Consider the following 10,154-nt stretch of genomic DNA (forward strand, 5'->3'; position numbering starts at 1 on the left):
TCTGTCTGTATGAGACTAGCAGTAAGCTAGATCAACATTAGAATAACATACAGATCATATTCTAACATTTTATCATTGTTAAACTATATAATATTGATTAGTTTTATGTAAATGTGCTCACCTGTTTAATAAAGTACATGTAGGAGCGGTCGAAGTCTCGGACGTGGAGCTCTCGTTTATATACTGTCTTTGGGAGCTCTCGGCATCTCGAAAACACCGCGCTGATATTGATTCTCGTTTTAGTTCTCCTTTTTTATCCAAAGTCTGCTTGCCATGGTCCATAATGTTTGAACAAAACAACAACAGCTTGCAGATAGACATTACGAACTCCACAGTTGTCTGCGTCTGTCGCTCTGGTTAATCAGAGCTCTGGTTACCATGGCAGCACGAGCAGAAACCAGGGACAACGCGGATATGACGCCATCGACTGCGACATAACGGAAATAAAGACACGGTCCGTGTCTTCGAATTAAAATATTATTTTCTCTGGATTTAGAAGTTAATTGGAACTGTCGGGATAATGTAAATACACAACTTTAAAAAATATATAACATAGATATCGTGATTTTTTATATTTTTAAAGCAAAAAAAATACATATTGTGCCTTTAAGGGAGAAGTCCGTCCCGCGCAGGTCTCTAATGTAGACTTTAAAAACAAACGACTAACATTATATTTACATTAACAGTAGCTTAGGCTGCAATCTAGTGTATGTGAACCTTTTTGCAGATAAACACAAGTGCATTTTCGGACAAGTTAATTGAGTAAATCATACTCCCACTACGGTAATTAATAACAGACTATATTAAACACGTTTCCTAAATAGGCCTGTGACTGTATCTTACATTTTATGAAACAGTACCATTAGTTAAAAATAAAGCTTAAAATGCTTCCTGTTCGCATATTTCATAATAAAATGACAATTACCCTTTCTGAAAATTTTTTTTTTTTGTCATCATTCATAGATGTCATGTTAAAATAATATACAGATGCACTACCCTCTTCAAAATACAGCTGATATATTGTTGTACTTGTTTATTGTAAAGTTTTCCAATGGATAAATCAGCTAATCCCAAAAATAATCATTAAATTAATCGGAAAAATAATCGTTAGATTAGTCGACTAATCGAAGAAATAATCGATAGATTAATCGACAACAAATATAATCGTTAGATGCAGCCCTATTGTAGATTGACATTGATGATGAAGTCAGGGAAGATATTCAAGGGCAACAAGCAGAAGGTGTTCATGTTCCTGAGTTGGATCTGCCTCGTGGCTTGACTGAAGAAGAGCTGGCAACACTACCAAACCCAGATGTACCTTTCTCAGATGCATTATCTGTCTACATGGAAACCGTTCTTGCTGTAAAACAAATGATTGGTGAATCAGTCTTCTCTTTTAAAGGTTTAAAATACTTTAGGCAGAGATATTGTATATGTGCATATCAGAAAGACATTGTATTTGTTGATCAGGAATCACAGACACAGTAATATCTGAAAAAGCATTTAATTTAATTTTTTTTTTTTTTATGCGTTAACACGCTGTAAACAACATTTTAAACTCATTAAAAGTTGGAATTAACAATGTCAGTATGACGAGATTAACTGTCATGCATCAATTATTAATGTGTTAATGTTTACATTAGGTTTTTTTTTTTGCTAATGCTTTCAGCAATGAACAAATCTTGTATGAACTTGACTGGTTATAGTGGATTGTCACTGAACAATAAAACAGCTGAACAACTGTAACATTTCACGTTGTCAAAAAAAAAAAAAAAAAAAAATTTCAAACAACAATGCATTTAAACTCCACCCTAATGAAATTTATCCCATAATTTACTCACCCTCATGCCATCCTAGGTGTATGACGTTTTCCTTTCTTCAGCCAAACACAATTGGAGTAATAAATACAATTCTGACTGTTCATAGCTTTGTGATGGCACTGTTGTGATAAACAATTCAATATGAACTGCAAGGATTTTGATAAATGTTACTCCACATGTGTTTGGCTGAAGAAATGAAGATGTTGTACACCTATGATGGCATGAGGGTGAGTAAATTATGGGGTAAATTTCTTTCATGGTTTAACTATTCCTTTTTAAAGGCATACTCCACTTTAAAATGAAAATTCTGTCATCATATACTCACCCTCATGTTGTTTCAAACCTGTATGAATTTCTTTCTTCTGCTGAACAGAAAGGAAGATATTTAGAAGAATGTCAGTAACCAGACAGTTTCTGGTCTCATTGACTTCCATAGCAGAAAAAAATATATATACTATGGAAGTCAATGGGACCAGAAACTGTCTGGTTACTGACATTCTTCTAAATATCTTCCTTTCTGTTCAGCAATTCTGTTCAGAAAGAAATTCATACAGGTTTGAAACATGAGGGTGAGTATATGATGACAGAATTTTCATTATAAAGTGGAGTATGCCTTTAATGCACGTGTTGAACTACGCTACGCCAAATGTTGGTGCCCACTGTATGCCATTGCTCATATGTGTTTTGAATGACTCGTAATTGTAATGGATGGGCAATTTTAACTCAATGTTGCAAGTGTTTGCCTCTGGAAATATTTTCTCTGGTGCGTCATGAAGAAATTCGATCTTGGGCTGCTGCAGAAAGCCATGGGGTGGAATGGCTGAAGACCCTGAAGTAAACTCCAGCACATTCTCCAACGTCAATGGTGTACATTCTTCATCTGTGACACATGCAGCAATTCAGTCTAACAACTGTACTGTTTGTGCCATTCCAAACAAGCTGACAGTGTATTGGTGGTGGGTATTTCACATTTTCAGTAAATAGTTGTATATATATACACAAATAACTAAATAAATTATGTAATCATTCTCCATGTAACTCGTTAAAAAATGTGATTCGTTCAGGAGAGAAACCATGCTACTGTGCAATGTTTTGAGAAATGCAATGGTTCAGTATTGACAGGAGCACAAATGCAAAATTTGCAATAGTGTCTGAAATCTAATTTAGTATTAATACTGTTAATTAAGACAAGCAATGACATCTCTAACGGCTCTCTTCTTTTGGAACCGAGATAGAGGTAAGATCTATCAATATTTGTGTGAAATCTCACTTACATTAACCTGTTGGATGAACCACTTTATAAAAGCAACATCACACATTTAATCACATGTAAATATATAGTGAATACAGAAGCTGTGTATACAACTTTATAGGACAATGTAAAAAAAAAAAAACTTTGTAAATACCTTCAACATCAATGATCCAGTCTCTCCAGAAGCACAAGGTCCTGGTCTCTAGTTCTCTCTTATAGGGGTCTTGATCTGACAGGTTTACTTCAAAAAGTGATGTCAGGTCTGAAGATCTCAGTGGTTTTTTGTCTTCAACAAATATGGTGTGAAACAGATCTGTGTGTGTCTGCATTTCTTGAAGAAGTCCAAGGGTGTTAAAACCATCGACAAACCTGTAAAAAAACATGTAGAATCTACAAAGAACAAGGTATGAAAACAATTTCAACAAACAAGAAAGTGTTTGATACTACGTACTGTTGCAGTGCAACATTGCATCTCCCATCAGCATAATACTCCACAGCTGACTGTACCAGCATGTCCCGCTGCTTAAGAGTACTAATGGATCTGAAGGCTCCAATTATGGACAGGCAATCTTCTGCCATTTCAATGGCAGCTTTGGCTTCTGGAAGAGTTTCGGCTTCTTTTATCTGAAAAAACAAAACATCAACGTCATGTTGCAGCTAAAATACAAAAAAAAAAAAACACTATTTAAGGGATAGTTCACCCAAAAACGAAAATTCTGTCATCCTCAAATTTCTTCTGCTGAACACAAAAGATATTTTAAAGAAGGTTGGTAATTAAACAGTTGCTGGTCCCCATTGACATCCATAGTATTTTTTTTTCCTACCATGGAAGTCAATGGGGTCCATCAGTCGTTTGGTTACCGACTTTCTTCAAAATATCTTTTGTGTTCAGCAGAAGAAATAAAGTCATACAGGTCTGGAACAACTTGAGGGAGAGTTAATGACAGAATTTTCATTTCTGGGTGAACTATTACTTTAATGGGGTACTCTTCCAGCATAACTTCCGAATTTTGTTCACTGCAGTTTAAGAAAAATGCTTACTTTGCAAAGAATTTCTTTAAAGGTCTCATCATCTACTTCATCCAAGGTCGCAGGACGGGTGGGTTTACCACAAACCTGGAGAAAGAGCTTTTCTGAAAAGAAATGTGGCCCCATTCCTCCATGAATTATACAAACTGATATCATTTGAGATATCTGCCTGTAGAGACCTTTGTGCAAAGCTGTAAAGAAAATTACCAAAATATTTTAGTTAACTACAATGACTTAATGTTATGAAATCATTTTAAATAAGACCTTTAGTTCAAATACCTTCACAGTCAAGCCGCAACCTCTTACTATTGTCAGGGCCCACAGATATGCTGGACTGTTGGACAGCCTTAAGGAGTAATCTGAGGAACTCTCTAGTTGGACCACCACCGTCCACAGCCCCCTCCGCCGCTTTTGTATCATCAACAAAAAGCACATCCAGTCTTGCTCCGAGGTTCAATCGTCGCCGACTAAAAGCCTGAACAGTGCTTCTCAGTATGTTGTGGGTATTGCCTTTATAATCCCTTACAACATTGATCTGATTACTAGTGGGACTCTCATCATCTATCTTGGCTGAAAGGAGACTCAGTATTGTTTGGAGGTTGGTCCTGGAAAATAATATTATTATGAATGCAAATGATAAATGATGACATTGTATATCAAATGGGATACAGGTATAGAGGTGACTATGGGTTAACTGGTACTATAACATTTTAATTCATACTTCTGGACAGTCTCTTCCTGCTCTGATCGAGGGGAGAACGATGCCAGACGTTCATTAGAGGTGCTAGGTTGATCCAATGGGCTGACAGTCCCAGAATTATAATCATCATCATCATGGTTGTCATTGCCATCAGGTGTAAGAATGGTCTGCAGAAACTGATGAATTACATAAAACATTAAATGACAAGCTAAGAAAGATTTGAAAAAAATATATATATATTTGTAAATCTACCTCTGCATCTTCGGAGGAAATCCACTCGACAAAAAGTGTGGTTGGCCCTCTGATATTTCCTTCAAAACTGGTTCCACATACTGTAGGTCATTTCTAAGTGGAGGCTTCCTGAGTATGGAACCATTCTGTAGCGTCCTCCACCTCTCCAACCAAGTCAAACAGTGCCTAGACATTTTGATTATTTCACATTTAAACAAAGACTTTGCACACCAAAAAACAAACCTTACCAACCTTAATTGATTCACTTAAAATAAATGTCCTGGTCCTCATTAAGCCACTTGGATATTTTACTTTTAGTGGCACACCATGAGCAAGTTCAGGCAAATTCGCCATTCGCGCTCGTCTCTCATCTATAGCCTAAAATAATGTAGGCAAGTTTCAAAATCAAACGGTAATGGTAAACAAAAAGTAAATGTATAAGGTCTTAAAAAGGCATCAACATCCTGATTTCCTTAACTTAGACTTACCTTTCTGCGTCTATTCTCAGATTCTTCGCTATTCATCTTTTGAAGTTCCTGAAACAAATTACAAATTCAGATTGTAATGCAGACAGAAAGATTACACAATGTCATCAGAGGATGTCTGTTATAAAGTTTACCCTACATACTTTGGCTTGATCTGCTATCAAAGACTGATTATATTCCTCATCCTGCTCCTCACGCATCCTCCGCCATTCACTTAAAGATTCCTGCAATATTTTGAGATAAGAAATTAAGAAATATTAAAGACACTCCTAAGAGCATCTACCATAAAACCTGTACCAAATAAATGTGGATGATCCACAAGACCACTCTCTTCTTCAGTTTGATGAACATTATATACAACAAGTAGCAAAAATATATTTTTTAGAAAAATAAGAAGCGTTTTGAAATGCTAATATTGTGAAATTATGGCAGAAGAAAATGTTTGATGGTAGCAGAAGCTCTTAGCAATGCAAACTTGAAATTTACCATGTCTGTTTTTTCATCTGTTAAATGGATGAACATTTGGTCAGTATTTTCCTCAGTGGGTGACTGGTTGATGAGTGAATCCCTGTCTGAAGTATGTGCATTTAGGTGTTCGTTCTCTAATGTTGGTGGCAGGTGATTGGAACATTCAGTCCTAGGCCTAGAAAGACATGAAATTTAAATTTGTTTTCCTAATAAGAAACTGAATATTAAATCAAGATTATGACCAGTCAATGTTCTCCATACCTGCAGCTCTCAATGTGAACCTTAAGTTCGTTGAAATTGAACTGTTTTTCACAGGCAAGACATCTCTCCATTGGCCCAAGCATGGGAGATCCACAGACAACCTTAAATTAAAAAAGCAATCTCAGAATTTTAGATAACTGTAAATGAAAATAAACTTAGTACATTACGATAAAAACATGTGTTGTCTAAAATGTAATAAGCATAGAATTTAGCAAATAAGTAATTTACTGTAGTTAAAAAAAACAACTTACAGAACTGGACAGTTCTATGTCTTTTGCATAGGACGTATGTAGATGACAGCATGTCCCATATTTTCTTTTAGAGTCTTAATTGTGTACCCTGTGTTTGGGCAAGGCAACACCACCAGATTCCTAGATCGGGTCATGCCTGATGTTTTTAAAATCTCAAATCCCCCACAGTCACCAAGTTTTGGATATGTCGTTATAATGTAGTTTTTGAAATCTTCTGCATTATTTTCATCACCTGTAAAAAAGAAAAGATAAAGCAACATTTTTAGAAGCAAAACTTTTTTTTAAAAACTATTGTCTATCAACAAAAACTTACACAATACCCACCAAAAAATGTAACTTTTTTCTCTCCAAGTCCTGTAGCTTCCAGTTCCTCCCTTTCAAACTTTGTTGGTGCAACACTTTGTGTCATGCTACTGAAGCAGCAGAAAACTCTTGTGAAGCGACTGCGAGGTCTTGTAGAACGACTACGACGACTTAAAGGTCTCCTGCTGGCTTCTGCTCCATAGCTTGCGAAAACTCTGTTTACTTCAACTGTAAATGTGTAAACAATGTCAATCAGAGCCTGGGCTGTCAACTGCTTTATTAGTGTGTTCAGGGGACAGGCAGCTAGCAAATACTGAGGAGAAGTTTGCTGTATGTGACAAATGTTTTGGCCTAAAAACATGTGACATCGCTTAGAGCACCTTTAATTTACAATACATATTGTACAGGATAGTCCAGGACTTCTGTGGTTTGTTTTATTTAATCAAATGACATTAAATACTGCCAAAATATTTTATACATAAATGTAGTTCTTACATCCCCTTCTTTATTTATTTATTTATTACATTTAGAAGGGTGTCACGTGATAACAATATTCGTGACGTCATTCTACTCTCTAAATTGTCACATACTATATTTAATAATAAACTGAATCCCCAATAAAGGCGTTTTTGATTTTCTGTTTTAACAGAACAATATAAATAGTGAATAAACGCGACCCATTATACCAGCAATCACTTTCACTGACCTGCTAAAATCCTGATTTATAACCGTGACATGATCTGACAAAAATCACCTGACACCAAGGTTAAAAAGCGGCTATATAAAATATTAACGCAGAGCGCAGCGTCGAAACAAACGACGAGCGAATCAGCTGCGGGCAATGTTAAGTTACAGCTTCTCTCGGCCAAAACACCGACGAGACGATCAACACAGAGACGATCCTGTGCTGGGAGAGCAAGACCGATATTGGCGATATTTTTCAACTGGATATAAGCCATGATATAAGCTAAGGCTGACGCAAAAAGCGCAAAAAAAGTGACAAAGGTGCTTCGTTAGCAACATTGACTGGAGACTAGGCCAGGATGGGGCGGGTGTCTGACTAAAACAATACCTAACGTTAAAGGGTTAGTTCACCCAAAAATGAAAATTCTGTCAGTAATTACTCACCCTCATGTTGTTCCAACCCCGTAAGAACTTCGTTCATCTTTGGAACACAAATTAAGATATTTTTGATGAATTCTGACCCAGAAAAGCTATTAAAGAGATCGTTAATATAGTCCAAGTGACTCCAGTGGCTCAATCTTAAGTATATCAAGCGACGAGAATACTTTTTGTGCGCAAAAACAAACAAAAATAATGACTTTATTCCACTATTCAATTCCTTCTCTCTGGGCCTCGTAGTGTTTTTGCGCAGCGCGTCTGTGTTACACGTCACCACGTAGGCTCACTATTGGCCGACGCCGGTCATGTGTGTGATGCGTGATGACGTGCAACACAGACGCACAGCGCAAAAACACTACGAGGCCCAGAGAGAAGGAAATGAATAGTAGAATAAAGTCGTTATTTTTGTTTGTTTTTGCGCACAAAAAGTATTCTCGTCGCTTGATATACTTAAGATTGAGCCACTGGAGTTACTTGGACTATATTAACGATCTCTTTAATAACTTTTCTGGGCCAGCAAGTTTCGGTCACATAGCAGCCTATGGAGGATTCAGACATGGCTCAGATTTCATCAAAAATATCTTAATTTGTGTTCCGAAGATGAACGAAGGTCTTACGCGGTTGGAACAACATGAGGGTGAGTAATTACTGACAGAATTTTCATTTTTGGGTGAACTAACCCTTTAAGTTACACCGCACGCGGCGCGACAAATGCCTCGTTTTAAATGGGTAATATAATTTGACAATAACATTTCCAATGGCATTTCTTAACTCGATTCACAAATGGATAAAGAAAAGCATTTGGCAAATAGAGAGAGAAAAGGTTTGCCAATTGCTTTAAAAAAATCAATTTAACATGTGCATTTAAATTATTTATTAATGTACTTTTTATTGTTTTATTAATCCACGTTTAAAAACATGAATTAAAAAAAACAATTTTAAATGTGTCTATTTATTCATACATTTAAAATGTTTTTATTTATTTATTGTTTTATGGTTTTATTAAAATACATTTTAAAACATGAATAAAATAAACAACTTTAAAATGTCTATTAATGTGTCCATTTAAAAGTGATTTATTTATATACATTTTTATGTTTGAATTATTAAATTGATAAATTCATTCTTCATTTTATTTTTAAGTGGCACTCCTATAACCCCAATGAGGCGCTCAGTATCTTCATCGGACCCTACAAGATAAACACGGTACTTTTTTGGCACAACATAAACCCATTAATATTACGAGACAATAAAATATAACTTTAATTAGGGTTAAACATTTGAATTCTTACACTTAAAAACTGAGGGCGCATCTCCGCTGCTGCATCCGACTGCCATGTTTACATCACCACCATCACCACACAGCTCCTCCCTCCCGCACGCAATGGGTTGTGGGTAATATTAGCCGTTAGCGTGTGCATTGATCTGCACTTCGAAGTCTAACCGGAAATAGTAGACCATCCGGGTATCTTTGGAACACTCATTTCAACATACTACGATTTGGGACGTACTAATTCTAGTTTCGCATACTATTTAGGACGGATAGTGTGCGGATTGGGACTCAGCAAGTGTCATTAGTGAGACTTTAACACAATCACGGAGCGTTGAAACAATCCAAACTAATGCAATAAAACAGTTCAGACATCCATTTAGGAAAATACTGACAACGATGGTTTGGATTAAGGATAGCCACACACGTGGCTCACATCTCTCTTATTTTTTTATTACGCAATAACAAATACAAAACAACCATAAATAAGCAATAAATGAACATATAAACAATACACAGAAAAAGAGGGTTACATTACATAAAGAATATTAAGCTATCTTAAATGATTGACGTCACCAACGTAGAGTCTTACAAGCAGCAGAGTTTTTAGAATTCCTCAAGGAGTTCAAATATATATCAAATATTTCTTAAAAACGAAAAAGGAAGGAGTTTTCTTTGAAAACTTACACTTGTGAATATAAAATTTGGCAAGAAAAAGTAATAAGTTGAGAATAAATTTAAAATGATAAGGGTCTACTTTCATAGAGTCACCAAAAAACACAATGTTTTGGCTTATACAGAAGTTTACAGACATATATCTTTTAACAAAATTTGAAAAGTCAACCCAAAATATTTTGCAATACATACATTCCCAAAATAAATGAGTAATTGTCTCATCAACCTGATGACAAAAGGTGCACAAAGGGGAGATACTATTATTAAATTTAGCAAAATTATAATTA

At 35.8% G+C, this 10,154-nt stretch overlaps 1 protein-coding gene across 2 annotated transcripts; it reads right to left on the reverse strand.

The window, feature by feature from the left end:
* Window positions 1-949: 949 nt before the first annotated feature.
* On the reverse strand, window positions 950-9,319 carry LOC307154401 (G2/M phase-specific E3 ubiquitin-protein ligase-like). 2 transcript variants are annotated; one of them, XM_079864320.1, is made up of 14 exons: window positions 9,215-9,303; window positions 6,822-7,028; window positions 6,498-6,729; window positions 6,247-6,347; window positions 6,004-6,160; window positions 5,661-5,741; window positions 5,521-5,568; window positions 5,054-5,410; window positions 4,823-4,977; window positions 4,381-4,706; window positions 4,114-4,292; window positions 3,524-3,696; window positions 3,227-3,441; window positions 950-1,360 (listed from the first exon to the last, which is right to left on the reverse strand). In XM_079864320.1, the coding sequence occupies exons 11-14, from the start codon at window positions 4,255-4,257 to the stop codon at window positions 1,341-1,343; spliced, it is 552 nt and encodes a 183-aa protein (XP_079720446.1). In that variant the 5' UTR covers window positions 4,258-4,292; window positions 4,381-4,706; window positions 4,823-4,977; window positions 5,054-5,410; window positions 5,521-5,568; window positions 5,661-5,741; window positions 6,004-6,160; window positions 6,247-6,347; window positions 6,498-6,729; window positions 6,822-7,028; window positions 9,215-9,303; the 3' UTR covers window positions 950-1,340. The 2 variants fall into 2 exon arrangements, with proteins under 2 accessions (XP_079720446.1, XP_079720445.1); XM_079864319.1 differs by lacking the exon at window positions 950-1,360 and adding an exon at window positions 1,490-2,700 and having other exon boundaries at window positions 9,215-9,319.
* Between the last annotated feature and the right edge of the window lie 835 nt (window positions 9,320-10,154).

This window comes from Squalius cephalus, assembly GCF_949319135.1.
Source record: "Squalius cephalus genome assembly, chromosome: 2".
In the NCBI taxonomy this organism is placed as follows: Eukaryota; Metazoa; Chordata; class Actinopteri; order Cypriniformes; family Leuciscidae; genus Squalius; species Squalius cephalus.

What these genes read in the sequence shown, in the direction of transcription:
- LOC307154401 (XM_079864319.1), bottom strand. Translation starts at nt 4,257, where the DNA reads ATGATATCAGTTTGTATAATTCATGGAGGAATGGGGCCACATTTCTTT. An exon ending in TTAAAGAAATTCTTTGCAAA is followed by an intron (nt 3,697 to 4,113) that starts GTAAGCATTTTT and finishes TTGTTTTTTCAG; the next exon opens with ATAAAAGAAGCCGAAACTCT. An exon ending in CTGGATCATTGATGTTGAAG is followed by an intron (nt 2,701 to 3,226) that starts GTATTTACAAAG and finishes CATGTGTCACAG; the next exon opens with ATGAAGAATGTACACCATTG.